Source organism: Marmota flaviventris, chromosome 17, assembly GCF_047511675.1.
Source record: "Marmota flaviventris isolate mMarFla1 chromosome 17, mMarFla1.hap1, whole genome shotgun sequence".
NCBI lineage: Eukaryota > Metazoa > Chordata > Mammalia > Rodentia > Sciuridae > Marmota > Marmota flaviventris.
The window spans coordinates 56,277,528-56,305,351 of NC_092514.1; the positions used below are offsets into that span (position 1 = coordinate 56,277,528).

At 46.9% G+C, this 27,824-nt stretch overlaps 2 protein-coding genes across 2 annotated transcripts; both read left to right on the forward strand.

Moving 5' to 3' along the window:
* Nucleotides 1-898: 898 nt before the first annotated feature.
* Psmd3 (proteasome 26S subunit, non-ATPase 3) lies at nt 899-17,731 on the forward strand. Its single transcript, XM_027923132.2, has 12 exons — nt 899-1,289; nt 4,353-4,543; nt 7,085-7,222; nt 8,853-8,989; nt 10,103-10,293; nt 10,426-10,529; nt 14,796-14,910; nt 15,012-15,131; nt 15,217-15,320; nt 15,592-15,747; nt 17,055-17,105; nt 17,273-17,731. Exons 1-12 carry the CDS (start codon nt 1,070-1,072, stop codon nt 17,348-17,350), a joined length of 1,605 nt encoding a protein of 534 aa, XP_027778933.1. The 5' UTR covers nt 899-1,069; the 3' UTR covers nt 17,351-17,731.
* Nucleotides 17,732-23,871: 6,140 nt separating this feature from the next.
* Csf3 (colony stimulating factor 3) lies at nt 23,872-27,471 on the forward strand. Its single transcript, XM_027923142.3, has 5 exons — nt 23,872-25,133; nt 25,299-25,459; nt 25,823-25,930; nt 26,058-26,204; nt 26,542-27,471. Exons 1-5 carry the CDS (start codon nt 25,025-25,027, stop codon nt 26,704-26,706), a joined length of 690 nt encoding a protein of 229 aa, XP_027778943.2. The 5' UTR covers nt 23,872-25,024; the 3' UTR covers nt 26,707-27,471.
* Nucleotides 27,472-27,824: the final 353 nt, after the last annotated feature.

A 27,824-nucleotide genomic window follows, 5' to 3' on the forward strand; every position in this document is an offset into this window, starting at 1 on the left:
CTGTACTAAATTCTTGAGCAGTTTTCCACACCCCCACCCATGCCTTCTGCTAACCTTCATCCACACAGAGAGTGGACCCCTATCTTTTATTAAACTGCAGTGATTCTACGCAAACACACTCTCCCCCATTCACACTCCCAGGCTGCAGAGATTTGGTGAGGGAGGGTTAGGGAGGGTGGCGGTGTACTGGGGATTGATAGAACCCAGGAGCACTTTACCACTAAGTTACATCTCCAGCCCTCTGTTTTTAAATTTTGGGACAGGGTCTCGCTAAATTGCCCAGGTGGGACTTAAATATGAGATCCTCCTGCCTCAGACTCCCGAGTCCCTGGGATTATAGGCGTGTGTGCCTGCCACCGCCGGGCTAGGCTGCAGAGAAAGCAGTAAACTACAATCTGACAAGGAAGTCCGGATCCATGGGTTTCTTCCCACTCCCCAATTCCGTTTATTTAAACCCCAACAGCCTAGCCCTCCTCCACAGCCTTCTTTTCTTGCCTCGCGCTGGATGCCCCGGGCAGCCGTTGAGCACGAGCCCGGCGGATCCCAGTGGCCACTCGGGACCCAGCAAATTCCTCGAGCCTGGACACAAAACCCGCCCGGCAACTTGTGACGTCATCTCGCTCTACGCTCGGATAGGCCCTACCCACTCCATTCTAGTTGGGGTACTCTTAGAGTCCGTTGTAGTCCAGGTTGGAGTCTGAGGGGACCTCTGGTGGACACCCACAGAAATGCACTCGAGGAGAAGTTAAAATCAACACATTTAAGCACTTCAAAGAAAGCCCCACAAACTCATACAGGCTCCTCCCCGTCCTTCCTCCAAGATCCGCCTTCATCCTGCACTTCGGCTGTTGACTTCTTTCCCCTTAGTTGACTCGGCCATCAACCCACGGGGCCTGGCGTTTCCCAGAAGACCCAGCGCCGGGAAGGGGTTTGCAGCTGCTCCGTCATCGTGCGGCCCAACGCGAGCCCGCGCTTGTGTGCAGGCCCGGCTCGGTTCCTGGTCCCTGGTACCAGGATTCACGCGAGGCCCCGGCCTCGTTCCCCGGACTAGGCCGCGACTCCGAGCGCCATGAAACAGGAGGGCTCGGCGCGGCGCCGTGGCGCGGACAAGGCGAAGCCGCCGCCCGGTGGAGGAGAACAAGAACCACCACAGCCCCCGGCCCCTCAGGATGTGGAGATGAAAGAAGAGGCAGCGACGGGTAGCGGGTCAACCGGGGAGGCCGACGGCAAGACGGTGGCGGCAGCGGCTGAACACTCCCAGCGAGAACTGGACACCGTCACCTTGGAGGGTACGGGAGCCCGGGTCGGGGAAATACCAAATCAAGGGTGACAGCGACCCGAGTGATGCGGATTCTCCCTGGAACACCAGCGCAGCCTCCACCACCCTCGATTCCTTGGGTTCTGTCATTGGGCCTGGGGTCGGGAGTGCCTGCCCCCACTACCCTGACACTCTTCTGACCTACTCCACTTACATCCTATCCAAATGATTCTTGCACCCTCACCATATGACTTACCTCTCTAGAATCCATTGTGCGTGCATGTGTAAACTTGTGTAAAAGGTGCATGAATAATACAGATTACATGTTCCCTTAGTTTAAAGAGTGTACAAAGGGTTTCTGTTGTCCTACCTGCCCTTAGTAAACTTCCCTAACAGCGCCATTTAAACCTATTTTATTGTTTACTTATGTCTATAGTTGAAGTGCCCAAACGATCCCCTCTCCTTTCAGATCATTACTCCCTCTTGATATCCTAAGTGTTTAAACACATACACACTTTCAACTTTGTTTAAACTTTTGGCGTTTTTGAGTTCCTAATTATCACTTTGACCTCAACTCCTATATACCAGTACCATTCTGTCCAGTACCCATTTCTTTCCTCCTGGGTGCCATTTCCCATTCTCTTTTTCCTGTAAGCATCAGTTTTGCATTTCCCATGTAGAACATCCTGTGCACATTTGGAGTGGGTAGAGAGAGACTTCCCATGTGACCCTGATTCTATTTTCTGGCTTCTGGATCAAGTGGGACCAGACTACTTATTTAACTGCATGAGAAACTACTTTAAAGCATTGATATAAGTAAAGCTATGCTCCTTGGTGATGCTTTTGAGGATTTGATAGTGTTGACTGCATCAGCTCCTGCTCTGAAGTTGGGCAACAATATCATAGAAGGTCCTTTTACTAAAAGGATAGCTAGTAGCAAAGGTGCCATTCAGCATTACCTGTGGGGTAATAGATACATGTGTTTATTTTTTTCCTTTTTTTTTTTTTTTTTGGTAGTTGTAGATGGACAGAATGCCTTTATTTTGTTTGTTTATTTTTATGTGGTGCTGAGGATCAAACCTAGTGCCTCATGCATGCTAGGCAAGCACTCTAACACTGAGCTACAGCCCCAGCCCTACATGTGTTATGAACACTTTCTTTTTTTGGGGGGGGGTGGGGAGTACCAGGGATTGAACTTGGGGACACTTGACTATTGAGCCACATCCCCAGCCCTTTTTTGTATTTTACTTAGAGACAGGATCTCACTTAGTTGTTAAAGACCTGGCTTTTGCTGAATTGGCTTTGAACTCAAGATCCTCCTGCCTCAGCCTCCCAAGCTGCTGGGATTACAGTCCTGCACCACTGTGCCTGGCAACACTTTGATTTTCGTGTTTTAAAGTAGTTTTTATTCATCAATTTTGGGAAATATAAAAAGTCTAAATTAACAAGGGAAAAAAATCCAACCATGGTTATTTTTTTTTTTCCTGTGAATTTTTGATCTAGTCTCCCATAATTGAGAGATACAATTTGGGTCAAGATGGAACTAAGTACAAATAATTTCCTACTTTTTTCTTTTTTCATTTAACATCTATAAAGATAACATTCAATTTACTCTAGAAACACATATCAAATACCTAGTATATTGGTTAAGAGTACAAGCTCTGGAATTAGTTTCCTCATTTGTATAGGTGAAAGGGATAGAACCTATTAAATGTTAGTATATCAATAATGTGTCCCATATACCCTGTGCTAATTACTGAATATTCAAAGGTGACTAAAAACTGCCACATTGCACATCTGAAATATTTGTAGGGTTTGAAGGTATAGCTAGTGGAAAAGTGCTTGCTTAGCCTGCACAAGGCCTTAAGTTCAATTCCCAGATCCAAAGAAATAAAATAAAAGTATTTTTAGTTTCATTCTTTTATAAATAGCTTTACATTGTTCCTCTTTGTATCCAGGTGTTTTTGGTTTTGTTTTGGTACCAGGAATTGAACCCAGGAATGCTTAACCACTGAGCCACATCATCAGCCCTTTTCTATTTTGAGACAGGGTCTTACTTTTGCTGAGGCTGGCTTTGAACTAAGATCCTCCTGCCTTAGCCTTCCAAGCCACTGGGTATGCATCACCATGCCTTGTGTGCCCAAGTTTTTAAATCTATTCTTATAATTATTTCTTGTGCTGGGTACATGAGCAAGGTCCTGCATCTGATCCCCAGTATTGGGGGGGGAAAAATTTTATTTTTTTAAGTATAGGTTCCCAGAATCTACATGCCCAAGTAAAGTTTTTGATACTGTCTAGAAAAACTGCTGATTTACATTATACTCGCAGAAATATTTTTTTTTAGTTGTATATGAACACAATATCTTTATTTATTTTTATGTGGTGCTGAGGATTGAACCCAGTGCCTCACATGTGCTAGGCAAGCACTCTTCCACTGAGCCACAACCCCAGCCCAGCAGAAATATTTTTTATGCTACAATGTGTTTTCATTTTTTAAATATTGCTAATTTGGTAATATTAACATTTGCAATTATTCAAATACTAGCCAAATATATTTTATGTGACTGTTTGCTAATTGCCTTTCCTCTTCTGGTTTATGACCATTTTTATTTTGAAATTATGGCAGTAGAGTTTCTCTAAACTATTTATACAAGCTTTTTATAGAAAAAAATATGAATCTTTGGTTACATTTTCTGGTAATATTTTTTTTTGTTTACACAATTATTCAAAAGGTTTTTTTGCAAAATCAGGTTCTTCCATTGCACGTATATACATGTGTATTTGTCACATTGTTCACAGTTAGAAAGTTTCCTATTTTGAAATCTAATAAATTTCCTCTTTTTTTTTTTTTTTTTGCTTTTTTTCTGATTTTTTTTCTTTCTTCTCATTCTGTCATCCTCTGCCCGTCTATATTTTTCCTTGTCTCTTGGTTATGTCTGAAAAAGAGTGTATAAATCTATAAATATTGCTTAACCGTATTAGGGCAAAAGAAGTGATTGCATATTCTGCCCTAGAAGCTCCCTAGAACTGCTTGCCCAGAGTGGTGATAGAATAAGAGGAGTCAGAAATAACGTCTTTTTCTTCTCTTTTACAGACATCAAAGAGCATGTGAAACAGCTGGAAAAGGCTGTTTCAGGCAAGGAGCCAAGATTTGTCCTGCGGGCCCTGAGGATGCTACCTTCCACATCACGCCGCCTCAACCACTATGTTCTGTATAAAGCTGTGCATGGCTTCTTCACCTCTAATAATACCACTCGAGACTTCTTACTATCCTTCCTAGAAGAGGTAAGTGGGTCAGTTGAGCTTAAAAGGTGTGGACTTGGCCTCAGACCTCCAGGATAGAATTGAAGACCTCTCTTACAACCTTTTGTGGCATCAGGAGTCAAACCAGAGCAGCATATTTAACACTTACTTGCCCAATAGCAAGGGATCTATCCTTCTCTTGTATGGTGTCATTCTTCTAAATCAGGGAATCCCTGATTTAGAAAGAAAAAACAAAAACAAAGCAAAAAAAAAAAAAAATCAGTATTCAAAAAGAGTTGAGGTATAGCTCAGTGGTAGAGGGCCACTGTGTAAAGGGTGCATGAATAATACAGATTACATGTTCCCTTAGTTTAAAGAGTGTACAAAGGGTTTCTGTTGTCCTACCTGCCCTTAGTAAACTTCCCTAACAGTTAAACTCATATTTGAATTGAAATCCAAACTATTTAGTACCTATGGGACTTGGACTGTGACTTAATCTCCCTGTACCTTATCTTCTTCGTTTGTTAGATGTGATGAATAGATTAGAGGTAGGGTGGAGCTAGTACAGAAAGCTCTTAAAACAGAGCCTGGCATATCATGGATGCTGATGAGGTCTGTGTAATGGGTGGCTGTGTTCTCCATGGCAGGAGAGACCTCTCCTTTGTAGTTATGGAATTCCCTCTTCATTCATGGTACAGTCCAGATCTTAGCCTTCCCAAACCTCTCAGACTTTCCAGCCACTGGCATCTCCCTAAAATCCTATGCACTCAACAGTCTATAGATGTGAAAATCCCTGGAGGCAGAACAATGAAGAGTTTATTATCTGGGAAAGGAGGAAAGCACACCCTCCCCAACCCCACTTTAGATGGTTTTAACCTTCACATCTCTAAAGTCACCACATGTGATTAATTTTGGGGCTGACTTAACACATTATGTCTTCCAGTGTCAGTGACTAGATCAAAAATGTCAGTGACTAGATCAAAAATAAGTATTACATATATATGTCAACTTTATTTCCTTTGTTCACTCTCCAAAAAAACCCACAACTTTTTCTTAGTCTCATTTTGCCTCTTTTTCCCTCCTTGCCATACTGGGGATTGAACCCAGGGGCCCTCTACCACTGAGCTATACCCCAACTCTTTTTGAATACTGATTTTTTTTTTTTTTTTGCTTTGTTTTTGTTTTTTTCTTTCTCCTCTTTCTAGTATCCTTTATCCGTCTGTATTTTTCCTTATCTCATGGTTATGTCTGAAAATGAGTGTATTGATTCTATAAATTTTGCTTAACTATATTAGGGCAAAAGAAGTGATTGTATATGCTGCCCTTTAATAAGAGGCTCCCTAGAACTGCTTGCCCAGCCCTTTTTATTTTTTTGAGACAGTCTCCCTAAGTTGCCCAGGTTGGCTTTGATCTTGCATTCTCCTGCCTCAGCCTCCTGAGTAGTTGGGATTACAGGCGTGTTTCATTGTTCTCCGCTTATGTCATTATTCTTGAGTTCATCTTTAGAATTATATCACTCATTAAGCCCTGTCTGGTAGGATTTACAATGGTTCCAGGTGTAGTGTTTTATTTATTTATTTATTTTGAATTTTTTAATATTTATTTTTTAGTTTTCGGTGAACACAACATCTTTATTTTATTTTTATGTGGTGCTGAGGATCAAACCCAGCACCCCGTGCATGCCAGGCGAGCGCGCTACTGCTTGAGCCACATCCCCAGCCCCTGTAGTGTTTTAATCTCTACTTAGATTAGAGTCTCTTTGAGGAATCCTCACATTGTTTTTTTTTTTTAAAGAGAGAGAGAGAATTTTTTAATATTTATTTTTCGGTGGACACAACATCTTTTATTTTATGTGGTGCTGAGGATCGAACCCAGCGCCCCGTGCATGATAGGTGAGTGCGCTACCACTTGAACCACATCCCCAGCCCCTCACATTGTTCTATATGGTCCCATTGTATTCAGAAAAGAAGCCTATGATACGTCTCTTCCCCTTTTATTTTTTAAAAAAACAGAAGGCTTATTTTTTTTTTTTTTAGTTGTAGATGGACACAATACCTTTATGTTATTTGGTTTTAATCTTTATGTGGTGCCAGGGATCAAACCCAGTGCCTGACATATGCTAGGCAAGCGCTTTACCACTGAGCCACAACCCCAGCCCCTTCTACCTCTTTTTTGTATTTATCATATAGCCAGTCTCCTTGACTCCCTCAGGAAAAACTGTCTTTGTTTTTTTCCTGGTACTGGGAATTGAACGGGGGCACTCGACCACATCCGTAGCCCTATTTTGTATTTTATTTAGAGACAGGGTCTCACTGAGTTGCTTAGCACCTTGCCATTGCTGAGGCTGGCTTTGAACTCTCAATTCTCCTGCCTCAGCCTCCCGAGCTGGGATTACAAGTGTGTGCCACCATACCCAGTGGAAAAACTGTCTATTTTATTTTATTTTTAATCTCTAATGCGTAGCAAAATTTTGGAACATAAAAGGTATTCAGGAAACATGTTGAAACACATTGTGGGTGCTCAATAAATTCTCAGTTGATTGATCTGATTGAGCTCTTCCATGGTAACTTTCTCCTCTCCCAGCCCATGGACACAGAAGCTGATTTACAGTTCCGGCCCCGCACAGGAAAAGCTGCATCAGCCCCTCTCCTGCCTGAAGTGGAAGCCTATCTCCAGCTCCTCATGGTCATCTTCCTGATGAACAGCAAACGCTACAAAGAGGTATCCAGGACGCTGGGAGAATGTAGTGAACCCAAGCAGTATGAGGGGTTTGTGGGGAAGATTGTCCCAGGTGAAGAAATGGAGATAATCACTGTTTTGTTTTGTTTTCCCCTTAAGAACCATCCTGCACACTCTTTTCCAAGTGGGTATGTGTTTGACCTCAAAACCAGGGAGATCCCCGTTCTACTACTTTCTGGGCACCATGGGAAAGGGCTGGCCATGGTCATTCTATCCCTGTCTTTGGTTTGATACCAGTATAATGGATTCTTTTGGGGAGAGTAGGAGGCTTGAAGACAAAGACCTGGGTTCCAATCCTAACTGTATCTTAGGCAAATTTAATTTCTCCTAGCTATATGTAAAAATGGGAATAACTGTGCACTTTACAAAATTGTCACTAGTATTGCTTTATGTAACATGCTTAGAGGCTGGGGATGTAGCTCAGTTGGTAGAGTGCTTGCCTAGCGTGCACAAGTCCTTGGATTCAATCTCCAGCACCACCAAAAAAAAAAACTTGTTTAAAAAGTTTTTAAACACTTCTGCACGAAGTAAACTTTCATTGTATTTTAATAAATGTCAACTATTTTTATGGGACTAAAGAACTCCATTTTGGATACAGGTTAAGCATCCTTAATCCAGATGCTTCAAAATCTGAAATTTATGGTGCTATAAAAGGAAAATACCACCCCTGACCTTATATGACAGGTCTTAGTCAACAGACGTGCACAAAAAGTACTGTATAAAATACCCTAGGTGTGTAAAATGCCTATGAAACATGAGTAAATTCCATGTTTAGATTTGGGTTCCATCCCCAAGATATCTCATTATGTATATGCAAATATTCCAAAATCTAAAAGAATCCTAAATCCAAGATACTTCTGGTACCAAGCATTACTAGTAAAGAACATTCAATCTGTACCACACTTCTACCACCACCACCCCAGCTAGGGCCAGCTTCCTCCTCAGTCATAGCCACTGTCACAGAAGGCTGCTTAAGAAATGACAGGTGTTACTCTTCAACTCCTTATTTTGTTTATTTCTTTCCTCATCCTGTTTTGTTTGTTTGTTATTGAGATCAAATTCACCCCTTTGATGTGTACAGCTCAGTGGTTTTTATTATATTCACAAGGTTGCATAGTGGTCAACACTAGTTCCAGGACACTTTTTTCACCCCAGAAACACCATACCTGTTAGCAGGTATTCCCCATCCTCCCCTCACCCCAGTCCCCAGTAACCACTAATCTGCTTTCTGTATCTATAGAAAATTTGCCTACTCTGAATCACAATATATACAAAGAAGCCTTTGCATCTGGCTTCTTTCACTTAGCATAAGGTTTTATAGATTTATCCATACCTAGTGTGCGTCAATCGGTTCTTCATTCCTTTATACGACTTAATAATATTCCATTATATGAATATACCACATTTTGTTGATCCATTCTTCAGTCACCAAGGAACATTGGGTTGTTTCCGCTTTTGTTATTATGAATAGTATGGTTATGAACATTTCTGTACAGGCTGTTCTGTGGACATGCTTCGAGTTCTCTAAGAGAGGAATCAACTGGCTCATATGGTAGCTCCATGTTTAACCTTTTGAAGAACTGCCACTTGGTTCTTTTGGCTTCTTCCTCAGGCACAGAAAATCTCTGATGACCTCATGCAGAAGATAAGTACTCAGAACCGCCGGGCCTTGGACCTTGTAGCTGCAAAGTGTTACTATTATCATGCCAGGGTCTATGAGTTCCTGGACAAGCTGGATGTGGTACGCAGGTACAGATGGCCAGGTCTCCCTTGGCAGCCCTTCATCATCACTATGGAACTATGGGCATGCAGAGAGCAATGAGCTGGTGGGTATAAAGTACCCAGCAGGTAGTGGGAACAACAGTTTATATGCCCTGAGTATGGAGGGGTGATCTTGGACAAAGGAATGGAGATAACCACTGGACTGTTAAGAACTGTCTTCCCACGGGGTGTGATGGCATGTGCCTGTAGTCCCAGCGACTCAAGAGGCTGAGGTAAAAGGATCGAAAGTTTAATGTTAGCCTCAGCAACTTAGTGAGACCCTGTCTCAAAAAATAAAAAGGGCTGTGGTTGTACCTCAGTGATAAACACCCCTGAGTTCAATTCTGAATACCAAAAAGGTGGGGAAGGAACGAACTATCCTCTGGCTCTTTTTTTTCACCCCCACATCAAGGGAGGACTGAGAAGTAGGTTAGGAATGAAAGGAAAAACTGGAAAATATTTTCCCCTTCTACTCAAAACCTACAGTGGCTCCCCATTTTTCTCAAAGAGAAACCAAAATCCTCCCATTAGCTCATAAGGCTGACATGTCCTATCCCTTACCACCTCCTTGACTTCACCTCTTTCTGCTCTGCCCAGCACACTCGGTACCCTCAACCCCATTAGCCTCCTGCTCTTCCTTGAGCAGGCCAGGCGTAGTCTTCTTCAGCCTTTGCACTGGCTCTCCCCTCTGCCAAGAAGGCTTTCCTCCCTGCCTTTTTCAAATCTCCACTTAATTGTAACCTTCCCAGTGAGTCCCGCAGTGATCAAGCTATTTGAAATCACAGTTACATCCTTGCTTCCTGCAGTCCCCATTGCACTTACTCTGATTTCTTCTCAGCCCATACCACTACCACCACCATCTGTCATGCTACATAGTGCCATGAGCATTGTCTCTCCATGAGGTTCCCTAAGAGCAGGGTTTTATTCTTTTTGTGCAGCTAGCATGGCACTTCACACAGCTGCCAGTCTAGAGTTGAATATTCAGTGAGTACCCAGAAAAGCAGTTTGTATCACATTTTTAGGAATCAAGAGAGAATGCAGAGTCAAAGACAGTTCAGAGAGTTGTGGCTTGAGGCCTTTGACATCCTTTCTTTCTTGAAGCTTCTTGCATGCCCGACTCCGGACAGCCACCCTCCGGCATGATGCAGATGGGCAGGCCACCCTGCTGAACCTCCTGCTGCGGAATTACCTACACTACAGCTTGTATGACCAGGCTGAAAAGCTGGTGTCCAAGTCCGTATTTCCTGAGCAGGCCAACAACAATGAGTGGGCCAGGTACCTCTACTATACAGGTGAGTAGAGGGGCCTGATGACAAATCAGAAGAGGTCTCAGGCTTACTTAATGCAAACTTTCTAAGGGTTGGTCCGTGTGCTCTCTGGTGATGGCACCACTCTCCTGACCATTCTTCTTTCCTCCACTCCAGGACGAATCAAAGCCATTCAGCTGGAGTACTCAGAGGCCCGGAGAACGATGACCAATGCCCTTCGCAAGGCCCCTCAGCACACAGCTGTCGGCTTTAAACAGACAGTAAGTAGCAGTTGCCATCATTCCTTCACCTCTAACTCATCTGATACCACTTCAATTTGCTTTGATGTCCAGGGTGCCAGGAAAGGCTTCCTTAATCTTTGTCATCATCTGGTCCCTCAGCGCACATCTGAGATCAGTGCTGTCTGTGGCCAGGGAACCCAGAAATTTCCTTGAAGCTGATGGGCCAGGTGGAGACTTAAGAGCTGTGGGTCACCAAGGAAGTTTTGAGCTTTGACTTTGGTATTAGGCATTGTGATGGACAGGAAATGGCATTCTTAAGGATAACATTTTGAAGAATTAAAGAATGTTGATTCAGGCTTGCAGGCCTGAATAAGGTCTCAGAAAGCAGTAGCTCGGATTTGGACTTTGTTTTCCCCTACTGAAGACCTCTGCTTCTGCCTTCTGCCTTCTGCCAGGACATATACCACACCCTCAGTGCCCGACAGAGAACAGGGTGGATATGTTTAATGATTGGGTCAGTATAGTGGAGATTCCTTTTGTATCTCTTCATAAAGGCAGAGAAAGACAATTTTATTTTTGGTCTAATAATTAAAGAGATCAAAAAGTTTAAATTTGAACTGATTTTTGGAAGATGGATAGAATTTTCATAGAAAGAAATGATTTTCCAGACACATTGGCATGTGAGTAAATGATTAGATTACTTAAAACCTAAGTCACACTAAAGTGTCTTTTAAGAAACCGGGTGCATGCCTGTAATCCCAGCAGCTTGTGAAACTATGGCAGGAGGATTGCAGGTTTGAGCCAGCCTTAGCAACTCACTGAAACCCTGTGTTAAAATAAAAAATAAGGGGCTGGGGATGTGGCTCAAGCAGTAGCGCGCTCACTTGGCATGCGTGCGGCCCGGGTTCGATCCTCCAGCACCACATACAAACAAAGATGTTGTGTCCGCCGAAAACTAAAAAATAAAATATTAAAAAAATTAAAAATAAAATGTAGCACAGTGGTAGAGTACTTGCTTAGCATGCTTAAGACCCTGGGTTCCATCCCTAGTACTGAAAACAAACAACAACAACAACAAAATACAAATAAGGAACACACAGAATGTCTGGTGCCAGAGGAAAGGCTTTTGGGGGCAAAGCAATATTTTCAAACTAGACATAAGGTTTCCATTTGTCCTGTGGTGGAGCCAAGTGGCAGGAAGGAGCAGAGAGCTAGAGTGAGATCTTTGGCCAGTTGAGAAAGCCTGGGAAGATGAAAGGGGATGTCTGTATATTTGTGCGAGAGCCTGCTTCCCTCTGCCCTTCCCTTTACCCCGAGACCCCAGTTTACTGCATGGGAGGCACCTGGGGTTCATAATGAAGGCAGGCATTTCTAATAGGCTCTCAGATGATGCCAGTGCTGCTGGTACATGGACCACACTATGAGTAGGTGGGTGGCTCTCTGGCTCATGTCCTTCAGGGATAGAGGAAGGCCATTTAGCATCTGTTAACACAACTGCCTTCTCTCAAAACCTGATGTCTCTCCTTACCTCTCCTCCCACCCCCAAAAACACCCAAATTTATTATCTTAGCTGAGCATGGTGACACATACCTGTAATCTCAGCTACTTGGAAGGCTGAGGCAAAAGTATCACAAGTTTGAGGCCAGCCTCAGCAACTTTTTGAGGCCCTAAGCACCTTTGTGAGATCCTGTCTTAAATAAAAAAAATAAATAGATAAAAGACTGGAAATGTAGCTCAGTGGTGTAGGCAGGGCTAATGTTCCTCTGTGGAGGCTCTAGGGAAGAATGTGTTTCTTTTCTTTTCAGCTTCACCTCTGCTTTCTTCTTGGACTCTGCCTCCCTTTCTGCCTCCTTTTCCACTTTTAAAGACTTGCCTTGGGTTCTCCCAGTGACTTAATCCACCTGGGCTACTAAAATAAAGGACCATAATCTGTGGATGGTGCATTAAGAAAATAGATAGAAATTCATTTCTCCCAGTTCTGGACTCTAACAGTCTGAGATCACAGAACCAGCACAGTTGGGTTCTGGTGCGACTCTTTTCCAAGTTGTACACTTCTCGCCTCTCACTGTGTCCTTGCTTGATAAAATACCCTTACTTCACTCATTCTTTCCCTCCTGTTTTTACATAAAGGTAGCTTCTCAACTGTATTCTTGATCCTGTTCCTTCCTGTCTTCCAAAGCCTTGGCCTGACACCTGTTCGCTTAAAGTCTACCCAGGAAAGAAGTTCTGCTGCTTTCCCCTCAGGCAATCACACCCGCACTGTCCTGGCCCCTCACTGGCAGTCCACTGGCCAAGCACCTCATCAGTCATTTCTTTCCCTCTGCTTCTTTTTACTTCCCCAGTCCCCATCAGAACACCTTGAAAGCTTACCTGCTCATAGTAACATCCACATTCTCTCCTCCAGTAATCTTGCACATTCAGAACTTCAACCCTCGCCTCTGTTAATTTTCATTCAAGTCTATTACTAACCATGTGAGTTTGCTTGGGCTGCCACAAGGCACCACAGCTTTGGTAGCTTAAACAGAATTTAATTTTGTCCTAATTATAGAGACCAGAAGTGCAAGATCAGGCTGTCAGCACAGTTGCCTTCTTCTGAGGCCCTCTCCTTTGTTTGTGGATAGCCATCTTCTTCCCATATTCTCACATGATCTTCCTTCAATGGGTTTCTGTGCCCTGTTCCCTTAAAAGGATGCAAGTCATACTGGGTTACAGCTTATCTGTGTGACCTCATTTTACCTTAATTATCCTTTTCTCCAAATATGGTCACATTTTGAAGTCCTGGGGGTAGTCTTCAGCATCTAATTTTGAGGAAGGATATAAATCAACCCAAAACATTAATTCTGACTCCTCTTGTGAACACCAGACCTGGAACTATAACCCCCTCATCACTGTAGACACTCCCCGATTTTTCAAACTCAGCCTGTCCCTAACATATTCCTTTTTGCCCTTATAGCCTTTCCTTCTACTCTGCAAGAAGGAACCTCGGGGTCATCTCTGACCTCCCCTTCCTTTTCCCCCTTACTGAGTTGACTGCTGAGTTGGCTCACGTCTTCAGTATTTGCCTGCACTTTCATGTTGCCAGCCCTCTTCTTTGAGCCACTGATCCTCCCCCTAGCATTCTGGACCATTGGGACTGGTCATGTTCTTCCCCTCTCTAGCAACCCAGCTCCCATGCAGTTGCTAACTAAGCAGAGCTTAGGCCTGCCTTTCCTTTGCCCAGGAAGCCTCCCTTGCTCTCCATCATCCACCCAGTGGAAGGCCATAATACTTTCGTGAGGCAGACAGGCCAGGTGCTGTTATTCTTATGTTCTTTTGAGGGATGAGGAAGCTAAGGACCTAGTGTTGAGCACTTCCTGGCTCGCACAATTAAAAATTGGACCTCACATGTCCAGGTACACATTCTGAACTGTTCAGCCTCACATTCAAGGTGGCACATTTCTCCTGAGGGCTCCTAGGCACTTTTCCTGCCTCTTTAATCTTCTCTCTTGGCTCAAATGTGCTCCCTCCTTTTTCTCTCTGTCAGAATCCTTAAGGCGCTCATTAAATTCTATCATTTCCATGGATTTCCCCTCTCACAGGGATTATGCCAAGCAACAGGCAATCTCATGGGTATATGTGGGGGGTGAAGAATCTTTGCCTAGCTGTGAACATAATCACATACTACCATTTTCACCCTCACCTCTCCTGTGACATTAGCTGTCTGTGTCCCTGTGCCTCCTGCTTGGTTGGCAATCCCCTCCACCATAGTTTCCCTTCCACGGTGCTAACCCTATAATGGGCGCCATTCAGAAACACCTCACAATCCTATGGAGGCGGAAAGGCCCCATTTTCCGGCCAGCCTTCTGTGTCTGTCCCTTGCTCCCTCACTGAGGTCTGCCAGGCCCTCCCTGTGCTTCTGCCTCTAGCTAGATAAGTAGCTCTACACATTGTCCCCCTCCTCTCCTCCAGTAACAGTCCACCCGTCAGCCTCTCCAGAAGATACAGTCTTCCCCAGGCCTCCTATCCTGTCTGTCCTCTGTCTGCTTCAGAGTGTTGCCTTTGCAGAGCAGTGTGTGCTCTGATTGCCCAGATGAAACTAAGCTGAGGGCTCTGTGTGGCCCAAGGGTCAGCTGTTCTCAGTACCTGGCTGCAAAGATGTAGCTTTGATTCTCTGCCCAGCATGGGTCCTCCGGGATTTTCCCCTCCCTGGGAGCCTCATCTCAAGGCTGCCCCCTAGTATGTCTGACTGATTGAAGCCCCGTTTCATTTTCTTCTTCCATGGTGGGACTCCCTGCCCATTGTGCTCCCATGTCATGCCCTGTCTAGGTGCACAAGCTTCTGATTGTGGTGGAACTGTTGCTAGGGGAGATCCCGGACCGGCTGCAGTTCCGTCAGCCCTCCCTCAAGCGCTCACTCATGCCCTACTTCCTTCTCACCCAAGGTAAGGCCAGTCCCCTCCCAGAGCCTGCCAGAGCCCTTCTTTGGCCTCTCTGATGCATGTGCCCATTTGCATTATCTAACCCATGCCTGTTCCCCCTGCAGCTGTCAGGACAGGAAATCTAGCAAAGTTCAACCAGGTTCTGGATCAGTTTGGGGAGAAGTTTCAAGCAGATGGGACCTACACCCTAATCATCCGACTTCGACACAATGTGATTAAGACAGGTATGGGTCCAGGTCTCTGGCAGGGTTTCTCCAAGGGACAGTGTCCACACCAACCCTGCTCACCCCAATGCACCTTCCTCCCCAGGTGTGCGCATGATCAGCCTCTCCTACTCCCGAATCTCCCTGGCCGACATCGCCCAGAAGCTGCAGCTGGATAGCCCAGAAGACGCAGAGTTTATTGTTGCCAAGGTGGGGCTGGGTCGGGAGCTGTGCTATCCCAGGTTCTCACCTTCCTGCCTGTTTCAGGGCCAAAGTGGGAGGAGATTGGCCAGAAGGGAATAGGTAAAGCAGTGGCACAGTCTCTTCAGGAGTGCCAATCATTTGCAGAGAAGCCAGGAAGTTACCAGAAAGAGTGTGGGTGTGACTTTGTGAGAGTGTAAGGATGACCAGGCAACAGGATGGGACAAGAGGTTCTCAGATAGGCATTCTGGTAACCTTTCCTTCTTTGGGGGGTTTGCAGGCCATCCGGGATGGCGTCATTGAGGCCAGCATCAACCACGAGAAGGGCTATGTCCAGTCTAAGGAGATGACTGATATCTACTCCACCCGGGAACCCCAGTTGGCCTTCCACCAGCGCATCTCCTTCTGCCTGGACATCCACAACATGTCTGTCAAGGTGCGAACCCTTGACTGAGGCCCAGTCGCCACCTACTTCTGAAGCCACTGAAGTGGGCAGACAGGCGCAGTGGGGGAAGGACTCTACCAAGGTTCCATAACCACTTGCCTACGGGACTCTGCTGCCTTCTGTTGCTCCTTAGGAATGTGATTGCTTGCGGGGCACCAGACAGCGAAGCTGGCTGCAGGGCTCTAGGTCCGTGTTCTTTGAGCTAATGGTTAGGTACTGCCTGCCTGCCTGCTTGTTTGTTGAGTAAATGACATCACCATGTGAATTCAGGCACGTGACTAAATCTAAACCATATAAAATGTAGGGCTGGGTTCCACAGGGGTGATAAGCCCTTGTCCTCTGTCAGGTATTGAGTGTGATGCTATTATTTTGTGTCTACCATTGTTCTTTTCTCCAGTCTTCTCCCAGGAAACCAGGGATATTACTGCCTTGCTTAAAATCTGCCAAAGCCACAGTCAGTGGGACATGCAAGATCCTTTGTAGGGATCCCTTCTCATCCCTTCTCACCTCCCCTTCTACCACTCCTTCCACCCCCAACTTGTGCTACCCCTTAGGCCAGGCTTTTTCACATGTGAGCCCTCCACCTAGAAGGCCTAGTCCCTTTCCCATAACCAGTGCCTCCTTCCTCCCTCTTCATCTCTCTACCAAAGAGCAGGTCAGCAATCCTTCCCTCCAGATCCTTCCAATCTCCCGTTTTAAGCATTTACCACCTGATATTATAATAATTTATTTCTGTGCTGGGCACTACCACACCTACTTGTAATCCCAGAAACTTGAGAGGCTGAGGCAGGAGAACGCCAAGTTCAAGGTTAGCCTGGGTACCTTAGTGAAACTCTGTATCAAAAATGTTTTAAGCCTGGCACAGGGGTGCACACCTGTAATCCCAGTGGCCCAGGAGGCTGAGGCAGGAGGATCAAGAGTTCAAAGCCAGCCTCAGCAAAAGTGAGGAGCTAAGCAACTCATTGAGACCCTATCTCTAAATAAAATACAAAATAGGGCTGGGAGTGTGGCTCAGTGGTCATGTGCCCCTGAGTTTGATCCCTGGTGCCTAAAAAAAGAAAATGTTTTAAAAAGGGCCAGGGATGCAGCTCAGTTGTAGAGCATCCCTGGGTTCAGTTCCCAGTACTGCAGAAAATAAAAATAATTCATTGTTGCACCCAGCTCCCTAGTCAGCTAAAGTAGAGATGGTCCCTGGTGTTCAGATCTTGTTATGGTAACCTTGGAGGGGTGTGTTAAGTGACCACCTCCCCTGTGGTTCCTCCCCTGCCTTCATCCTGCTCTTCTTCCTGCTCTACTAGGCCATGCGGTTTCCTCCCAAATCATACAACAAGGACTTGGAGTCTGCAGAGGTGAGCTTCCTTCTTTTTTGACCAGACCGAAAGGCTGACTCTCCACTCAGAAAGCGGGGAGGGAAGTGTGTGGAGAGCCAGGAGCTGCTCTGAGCTTGGGCAGTCCCTGGCCTTGGGTGAAGCACCCAGGGAAAGAGCCCAACCAGCCCTCACCCATCTCTCCCCAGGAGCGGCGTGAGCGAGAGCAGCAGGACTTGGAGTTTGCCAAAGAGATGGCAGAAGATGATGATGACAGTTTCCCTTGAGAGGGGGACAGGGTGGGGGGGTGAGTGGGGACTGGCTCTTTATATTTCCCCCTAAGGGGTCCCCTGCCCAGGGATCTGGCCCTTTTTTCCTATACACAGCTCACAGGCTGCATGTGTGCAGGGGGTGAGGGGTGCTGGGAGCCGGCCACCCCTACCTCACCCCAGGCCCCTCTCCAGTGGTGACTTAGCACACAGTGGGGAGGAGGGCAGGCAAGCAGCCTCCCCAGGGCAGGGTCCTGGCTAGTGGTGTGGGCAGCCGGAGGGGAGGGACAGCCCCGTGCTCTTTTCTAGGCAGTTAGGCCTAGAGTTGGAACGTGTTGGGTTGTTCGTTTTTTTGAAACTTCAATTATGATTTTTAAAACAATAAAAAGTTCTCCAAAACTCCTTGTACATCCCATCAGTAACTGTGCTTTGCTCTTGCTGCAGTATTGATCAGCCTAGATTTTTTTTTTTTTTTTAGGGCTAAGAGTCTTTGCCCTAGATCTGAGGACCAGTGTGTCTATAGAGAGGGGAGCAGAGGAGGGTGAAGAGGCTGAGCTGGGGTCAGTAAGAAGGGCTCGGGTTTACTTTTACCTGACTCAAATACAGGGCAAATCACAAAATCTCTTTGGTTTCCCTTCCTTTCCTACATTTATCAAAAGAATCAGATTCAGTGGCCTCCTGGTTTTTCAATGTCAGAAACCTAGGCCTCAAGAGGCTCAATAAAGGGCAAGTGTCTGACACTCCACTAGGGGACACAGGGGAGCAGAGTATGGTCAGGTTGCAACAGGCCAACTTTGGCCCTATGGAGTATGGGTGAGCTGCTCCCTGAGCATCGTTGGGGGTTAGCAGGGGCTACGGGGCTGTCTCCAGGTAATTCCAGATGCAAATAGTGAGGAAAACGTCTGCCTGTGACCAAGTCTCCCAGCCACTCCTGACCGAGCTCCCTATAACAACAGGACAATGGAATTATTCCTGTTCACTGGCTGGCACCTGGGACATTGCTGTGCATGTCCTTTTGTTCCTGCCATGCTCTTGGAAAACTGTGGACTTCTGCCTCCACCCTCACTGCCTGCCTCACCACCTGGCTGAATTCTGCAGGCCCTCCAGGCTGCCTGCCTCCAGGGGCATCCATGCCTCAGCTTAGGGGCCACTCAAATGCTTTTGTTAGGAGGAGGCTGCTGGGGAAGCCATGTCTTCTGCCTGTTGGTGAGCTCTTCTAGAGCTGGGCTCTGGCCTCCTGGCCTCGGGTGCTCATGCACCATGCAAAGTGCACCATGCATTCCTCACCAGCTACAGATTGATTCAACGTGTGTTTTGACCCAACCTTGCTTTTGTTCCCAATTCCTGCCCTGGTCACAGTGATCTGGCATGGCCACATCCCTTAAGCTAATGCCACCTCGATGTCACAAAGTTGGCTGTGTTGAAATGGCACCACCTCCTGTTTCCCAAACTCACTCTGCAATGAGTCCTCTTCTTGCCTTGAATATAACCCTTGCAACTTATTTTAAAATGGTACTGGGACTGGCAGCTCTTTTTAAAACTGATGTGTTGTATTTTCCCTTCCTTTTCTTCCTCTCCCCCCCTCCCTAACCATGAGAGTAACAAGATTAACCTTCCCGGCTAGGTTGAGTTATCTGGTCTGCTCACCTTAGTAGGAATGAAGGAATCCAGACTTTGGGGTTGGCACTTGCAGATCTAAAAAATGCCAATCTCTCAAGGCTATAAATGAATTATGACCCCCCACAGGGCACACCTGGAGTTTTCCTCTCTTTAAAAGATATCTTCCATCTGGGCATGGTGGTGCATGCCTGTAATTGTGTAATTGCAATGACTCAGGAGGCTGAGGCAGGAGGATCACAAGTTTGAGGCTAACCTCAGCAATTTAGTGAGACCCTAACTCAAAAAATTGAAAGAAAAGAACTGGGATGTAACTTGGTGGGGAAAGTCCCCCCTGGGTTCAATCTCCAGTAGGGGGGGGGGGGGGAAGGAAAAGGTTTCTAGCAAAGAATCCCACTGAACTACCTTCTTCCTTTTCTCCAAACCTTGTCCTCATTATTGGAGCAGCATCAGGGACAAGGACTAAGCTTATGTATCAACTCCTGAGTCTGTGGAAGATGATTTTATCCTAGTGTCCAAATTCTTAATGTTTGTTGTTTGTGGTGCCGGGGATGGAGCCAGGGCATTGTGCGTGGTTGGCAAGTGCTCCTTGCTGCGCAGTTTCTCTTGCCTGCCACTAGTTGTAAGGATTCCCATCCTTTCCCTATTTTATCCTCTGATTTTGCTGACCAAGGGTGAGGCGGGCCATGGATGCAGAGCACCATCTGTGTCCTTTAATGACTCTGGGGCAGTTCCTGCATGTCAGATGTATAGGGGGCGGAGCATGGAGGTGGCCCCAACCTGAAGCCCACTGCACCGCAGGCTGCATGCGCTGCCTCCTCCCGGCCTGAGGGGGTCTGTTATCTGGTTGGTCTGTCTGGTTCTGGATCTCATCCTCCCGGCCTTTGACCTCTTTACCTGACCTCCAAACTTGGCTTTCTGAGCCTGTGGTTAGGAGGCTAGTACACACAGGAAGGAGCAGGAGCCTCAGCTCTCTCTAGTCCGCTTGAGGTTTCTAGTTACAGGCAGTGTTCTTGCCAGCGATGCCACCTCTATGAGGTTACGAATCTTGAAAGTCAGTGCTGACCCAACTCAGGCCCTCTCTTGGTTGGAAAAGGATTGGTGAATTTGTCACGTCACTCTCTTAGGGGGAATTGGGTTTATTTGCCATGATTTCCTGGTTCTTGCCCTCTTCAAGCCTATGGACCCTTTTTCCTTCTACTCGCTGAAAGTTTCTTGTAATTCCTGCCCACTGGCTTGGATTTTACTTCCTGGAGAAGTTTAGTGTCCCTTTCATGTTTGGAGAGTTCATAATATTCTGTATTTCCTGGTTTTGTTCTTTAGTTTGAAAATTAGATAGGACAAAAAAAATAGCCATATACTTTCTACCCAAGTTTAATCAATGTTAACATTTCATTCTTGTGTGAAATGCTAATCAACAAAGAAATAAAACAGGTTTATTTGTTTTTGTTTATTTTTTGGTACTGGGGATTTAACCCAGGGATGATCTACCACTGAAGTATACTCTTAGCCCTTTTTATTTTTAATTTTGAAATAGTCTTGCTAAATTGCTTAGGATCTTGCTAAATTGCTGAGGCTGGCCTCAAACTTGTAATCCTCCTGCCTCAGCCTCCTGAGCTGCTGGGATTAATAGGTGTGTGCCACAGCACCAAGCTACAGGTAATTTGGAAGTTCATCTTGCTCCTGCCGCAGAGGCAGCCACTCCCATTAATACAGCGGGTAGCTTTCCAGTATATCCTTTTATATTTTTACTACAAAATATCATTAAATTTTAATGGGAGGCTGAGGCAGGAGGATTGTGAGTTCAAAGCCAGCCTCAGCAAAAGTAAGGCACTAAATTTTCCATAAGTGGTGCATCACATGATGTAACTCGCTCAGTTCTCACTGGATATTGTTCTGATTCCTGGTTATGTGTGTGCTCAGACCATACAGCCTTGCCCCTTCCCTGTGGAGCTTTCATTCTGTGGAAGAGGGAGGCTTATATGATGTTTTTTAGCCATTTCCCTGCTAAGATGCATTTAAAACATGTTTCCAAACAACACTGCAAAGAACTCTGTATATGTCCCCTTGTACATATTTACTATGTATAGTCGTTCCTCTATATCAGGGGGATTATTGCTTATGGGACCCCCATGGGCACAAAATCAGAGGATACTCAAATCTTTTGTATAAAATGGTGTAATATTGCTGGGCACAGTGGTGCATGCCTATGATCCCACAGCTTGGGAGGCTGAGGCAGGAGGATTGTGAGTTCAAAGCCAGCCTCAGCAAAAGTAAGGCACTAAACAACTCAGACTCTGTAAATAAAGTAAATACAAAATAGGGCTGGGGATGAGGCTCAGTGGTCGAGTGCCCCTGAGTTTAATCCCCAGTACCACAAGAAAAAAAGGCATAGTATTTTCATAAGACCTCCACACATCCTTCTGTATACTTGAAATCATCTTTAAATGCCTTATAATACCCAGTAATATATAAATGTTATATAAATTGTTGTTATACTGTATTGTTTGGGGAAAAAAAAGTTTGTCCAGTTCAGTACTGACACAATTTATTTTTTCTGAATATTTTTAATCTGAGGTAGGTTAAATCTACAGATGCAAAGACCAGGAAGCTGAGAGAACTGTACATAGTTAGCAAATTTAAAGGATCATAGAGCAAATTCATAGCCTTTTGGCCATATGTTCTCTATTACAATTCATCAATTTTGCTTTTCTAACACAAAAGCAATATAAACAATATGTAAATGAATTACTTTGGGGATTTGAATTTCAAATGATTTTTGTGTGTTATTTTTGTTCCCCCAACCAGTTAAAAATCTACAGGCCATTCCTAACTTAGGATGTACAGGCCTCATCAGCCCAGAGGTTGAGTCTACCTCTCCTGCTCTAGACAGGCCTGAGAGGTACAACTGCTGGCTCACAGGACATGCCCATTTCCACCTTGACTAGATGCCATGAAGGTGCCCTTCAAGGAGGTTTTACAATTATACTCCCCCCAGCAACAAATGAGTGTACCCCAGAACCTTATAAAGATGCTGAACCCAGCACCAGATGACAACAAAGTGTGAGAGGAAGTTGCCAGGAGTTCTGACCATTAAAAAATACCTGGGAAGCCAGGTGCAGTAGCACACATCTCTAATCCCAGCTACTCAGGAGGCTGAGGCAAGAGGATAGCAAGTTTGAGGCCAGCCTGGGCAACTTAGTGAGAGCCTGACTCAAAATTTTAAAAATTAAAAAAGGGAGGGTGGCTGGGGATTGTAGCTCAGTGGTAATATGTTCCCCTGGGTTCCATCCCCAGCACCTCACATACAAAAAAAGAGAGAAAAGAAAAAGAAAGAAAAGGGGAATATCTGAGAGTGGGAGGGGCATAGCTCAGTGCTCAGTGGTAGCACACTCACCTAGCATGCACAAGACCCTCAGTTCCACCCTTAGCACCACACACACAACACAAAGAACTGCCCGCGAGAGGATGGAAGGATATTGGAAGGATGGACAGTAGGGGTTTCTAGAGACAGATCACTTTAGCCTCTAAGCTTCTAATCTATCTAGTCCCTATGTGTTGTGGCTGGTGATAACAAGTCCTTATGCTCTGGTTATTATCCTCCCCTGGGTAGGACCAAAGTCTGGATTGAGCCATTACCCAAAATGTATGCTATCTGGTTGGGAAGACAGCATAATGAGGAAAGAGCAGGGCTTGGGGAAGAGCACCTACTACAAACCAACCCTGGCTCTTCCACAGACGACCTTGGTCAAGGACCTTCACGTCCCCTCTCCCTTTCTCATCTGTAACATGCCAATTGGCTGACAAAATGAAATGACAAAAGCACAATGAAAGGTGCCTACACGTAAGAGGTGCCCAGAAGGGCTGTGGCTGTGGCTCAGTGGTAGAGTACTTGCTAGCACGAGTGAAGCACTGGGTTCAATTCTTAGCACCACATAATAAATAAAATAAAGGTTCACTGACAACTAAAAAAAATTCAAAAAAAAAAAAAAGAGATGCCCAGAAGTGCTGGCCAACATTTTTAAGAATGCTGCCCTGGCCAGGTGTGTTGGCATATGTGTGTGATTCCAGCAACTCTTGGAGCTGAGCAGGAGGATCACAAGTTTGAGGCCAGCCTCAGCAACTTAGTGAGGCCCTAAGCAACCTAATGAGACCCATCTCGAAATAAATATAAAAATGGCTAGGGGCCTGGGGATGTGGCTCAAGCAGTAGTGCGCTTGCCTGGCATGCGCGGGGCACTGGGTTCTATCCTCAGCACCACATAAAAATAAAATAAAGATGTGTGTCCACCGAAAACTAAAAAATAAATATTAAATAACTCTCTCTCTCTCTCTCTCTCTCTCTCTCTCTCTCTCTCTCTCTCTCTCTCTCTCCCCTCTCTCTCTCTCTCCCTCTCTCTCTAAAAAAAAAAAAAAAAATTGGCAGGGATGCGGCTCAGTGGATCAGCGCCCCTGGGTTCAATCCCCAGTACCAAAACAAAAATACAAAAGCCCGCTGCCCTCCTGCCCTCCTTAGTTCTCTTGAACCCACCCTTCACTTCTGAGGAGTTGGGCACAGATCTGAGTGTCATCCTTATGTGAAGGTGAACTAACTACTAAGGAGCAAGGAGCGCAGCGGGGACAGGAAAGCAAAATGTGAACAGATTGGCAGGTGAGGTCCCTGCCAGTTGTGGCCACCAGAGGGCCCTCCCGCCCCAGAGATGGCCCCGCCTGCTCAGACACCCGCTCTCCACATTCTGTAGGCTCCTTGAGGGTAAATTAGTTCAGAAAGTGGACAGCCTGGGGTGAGGTCAGTCAGACCAGGTAGGCCTCGTCCCTCATGGGAAAATCTCGGGACTGAGGCAGAGCCCAGGTTGGAATTCCAACTCTGCTATCTGCAACCTTGGGCAAGGCACTTCCCTCCTGGCCCAGTTCAGAGCTGAGATGAAATTGAGATCACTTCAATGCTAGGGGTGGAGATTGGCACTTTCTCCTTTGTCACTCCCAGCCCATGTCCACTTCAGAGCAACACACTCTGGCTGGTAGCCTCTTCTCTGGGGCAGTGGGTTATCAGGGAAGTCACATGTCCCAACCCTGCCAATTCCAAAGCTCCAGGAACTCTGCTGTCCAAGGGGTAGTGCACTGGGTAGTGCGCAAGGAGGTGAAAGGGCAAGGTCACGTGAGCCAGAGCCCCAAAGGGTCTTACTTCATTCAGGATGGGCATCCTGTTTCCTCAGGCTCTGCCGGGATTCCAGGGGCTTAATGGAATGAGTCATGGGTGGGAGTTATTGGGGAGTTCCCAGCTAATCAGCTTGGGACAGGACAGCCTGAAACGAGGGATGGTGCCTATCCAAGCTTTGGGTGGGCACAGGAGGCAAGACCCCAATATCTCAGGTCCCTGTCCCTGCAGGAGTTTGGGAATAAGAATAGGGACAACTAGCTTTTGCCTTCTCTTTTAGAATTTGTTTTCACATTTTTACAGTTTATTGTGTGCCCCCCATAGCAGAGTCATAGTTGGTACATTCTCCTCCATGATTTGACCTAAGACAGTAACACAGCTAGGGGCATGAAATAAGAACAGCTTAAGTTTCTAAATTATGTCTCTTTTTTAAAAATATCTTTTATTTTATTTTCTAATTTGTTCTAATTTGTTATACATGACAGTAGAATGCACTTTGACACATTGTACACAAATGGAGCACAATCTTTTAGAATTTTTACCTAAGATAAAGCGAGGGGCAAAAGAAGCTGCCCAGCACATCTGCCAGAGGGAGGGAGGCAGCGTCAGGTCAGCAGCCTGAACAGACTCTTGCCTCCAGGGCTCTGACCAGCCGCATAGCCTCCTGACAAGTTCTGTTCAAATACCCTGGGGGCAGTTTAGGCCTGGGTGGGGCTGGAAGGGGGAAGAGAGTTTGAGGGGGACTAGACGTCAAAGAAGGATCAGAGATTCCACAATTTCACAAAACTTTCGCAAACAGCTTTTTGTCCACCCCCCCTGCATTGTCCTGGACGCCAAATTTGCATAAATCCTGGAAGTTATTACTAAGCATTATTAGTGGCAGCCCCAGGTAATTTCCTCCCAGGCCTCCATGGGGTTATGTATAAAGGCCCTCTGGAGTTGGCCCCTGACAGAGCCCAGAGCCTGCAGCCCAGACCCCACAAGACCATGGCTGGCCCTGCTGCCCGGAGCCCCACGAAGCTGATGGGTGAGGATCCTGGCTACCTATTTGCTCTGGGTTTGGGAGGGGGTCCAGAGTGGCAGAGGGGCTGGGATCTCCTTTCTGGGCTGGGGGATTGGAGACACTTGGCCTTGTCCCCGGGAGGGAGCCAGGTGGGAGGGGACAGCATCTCCTGAGCAGGGTCTGCTCCAGCCCTACAGCTGCTGCTGTGGCACAGTGCATTCTGGACGGGGCAAGAGGCTGTGCCCCTGGACCCTGCCAGCTCCCTGCCTGTCCCCCAGAGCTTCGTGCTCAAGTGCTTAGAGCAAGTGAGGAAGATCCAGGCCCAAGGCTCTGTGCTACAGGAGAAGCTGGTGAGTGAGACAGTGGAAGCCGCCTGAGGGTGTGGAGGAAACAAGACCAGAGAGAGAGAGAGAGAGAGAGAGATGGAGGGAGCAGGGAGGAAAGGGGAGCTAACTGAGGGAACTGAGAAGATGTCATCAGGAAGGGGCGCAAAGAGTGAGACACATGGGGGACATGGAAGAGAATTAAGAGAGTGGAGCTGAGGCCGAAGGGCAGGGCCCAGGGCAGTCAGAATTGGGGAGCAGAGTAGAATGGGGCTGAGAAACTGGGCAGGACACTAAGGGAAGGGAAGCCCAGGGAGATGGGAAGGCTTAAGGAGGAGCAGCCTGCAACCTGGCCCTGGTGAGTGGTCCTCAACATCCTTCCATTCCCAGTGTGCCACCTACCAGCTGTGCCATCCTGAGGAGCTGGCGCTGCTCGGCCACTCTCTGGGCATTCCTCAGGCTCCCCTAAGCAACTGCTCCAGCCAGGGCCTGCAGCTGGTGAGTGGCTGGAGGGGAATGGGGAGAGGCGGGTCAGAGGGAGGGAGCACACCCCTATGCCAAGGTGCCTGGGAACAGGGAGTGGCCCACCCCATGCAGCGCCTACCTCTCCTACTCTGCTCTCCAGACAGGTTGCCTGAGCCAACTGCAGAGCGGCCTCTTCCTCTACCAGGGCCTCCTGCAGGCCCTGGCAGGGATATCCCCCGAGTTGTCTCCCACTGTGGACATGCTACAGCTGGATGTTGCCAACTTTGCCACCACTGTCTGGCAGCAGGTGAGCCCTGGAGAGAGAGGCAAGTGACTGACGGGGGTGGAGACCAGGTCATACTGCCATGGCCACACTACATCCCGGAAGCTCGCTACAGTCAAGAGAGCATTCTCGGGGGGCCTTGTGCAGTCAGCCACACCCCTGCTTTCAGGACTCTCCTGCTGGCCTACCTCCAGTCCCTCCAGCCAAGGGCAAGGAGTCAGGTCTCAGACCTGAGTCTCAGTTCCACCATGAACTGCGTGGCTGCCCACAGCCCTGCGCAACAGCCCCCTCCAGTGTTTTCTCACTTGCAGCAACTCCTGCTCAGCAGAGCCTGATCCCTCATCTCTTCTTTCACCTGCAGATGGAAGACCTAGGGGTGGCCCCTGCTGTGCATCCCACCCAGGGCACCATGCCAACCTTCACCTCTGCCTTCCAGCGCCGGGCAGTAGGTGTCCTGGTTGCTTCCCGACTGCAGAGGCTCCTGGAGCTGGTGTACCGGGTTCTGCGCCACCTTGCTGAGCCCTGAGCAAAGCCCTCCCCACCCAGTGTATTTATCTCTATTTAATATTTATGCTTATTTAAGCCTAATATTTAAAGTCAGGGAAGAGAGAACAGAGCCCCAGACCTCTGTATCCTTCCCTCCATCTCCGAGTTTCATTCTCCTGCCTGTAGCAGTGAGAAAAAGCTCCTGTCCTCCTGTCCACTGGGTGGGAGGTAGATAGGTAAATACCAAGTATTTCTTCTTGGAGCTGCTCCCTGGCCCTAGCTCTGTGGGGCACTAAGAAGAGCCACAGTGAACCCTGAGGTATCTACCTTGGGGCCCCAGGAAGCATGAGAAGGTCTCCCATGTGGGAGACAAACCAACCCTGTTTAATATTTAAACAGCAGTGTTCCCCAACTGGATCCTTGTATCCCTCGTTCTGGTCAGCCAAGTCCTGTGTCCCCTCACATCCCCATCCCCATAGGCATTATTAAGTCTCTGGAGAAACACAGGCAGCCGGGACTTGGAGTCTTGGACCTGGAATTTGTTGAAGAATCTAGTTTCTTTCTGTTTTGGGGGGCATGTTTGACTCCCAGTACAAGGAGCTCAGACATCAGTGTCCTTGGGTTTCTTGCCCCTGTCCCCACCAAAGTCAGATTCTCCTTTTAGGACTGGGATTAGGAAGGGAGAAGACAAGGGGCAATCACGAAGGGAGTGTGATGTGAAAGGAAGCCCAAGCTCAGCCTCTACCCTGTCCCCACTCTTCATTGTAACCATGCTGAGGATAATAAAGTGTTTGTCTCTAGTAAATGTTCTTCTTTCTTCTTGAGTCCAGCTAGTGCCTGGCTAGGGGCTGGTGAATGGTGGGAGAGGCCAGAGGGAGTGGGGAGGAGGCTGAGGAGGAGGCAGGTCCTCTAGCTCACCCAGCGCTGACTCCTTCAGCATGTACCGCCTGGGCGCCTACTCTGCAAGTACTGGGCTGTGCTAGGGACAGAGCAATAAAAAGCACACATTCCTTGTCCTGGTGCAGCCATAGCCTTGTAGGAAAGGCAGAAGGCAGACAGACTGTGGGTGCTGGAGGCGAGAGAGGGCTTGGGCCAGACACAGGCCGACTGGGCTATAGCCAGGGGTCCTGAACATGTGCACAGCTGGCTGCTTTACCA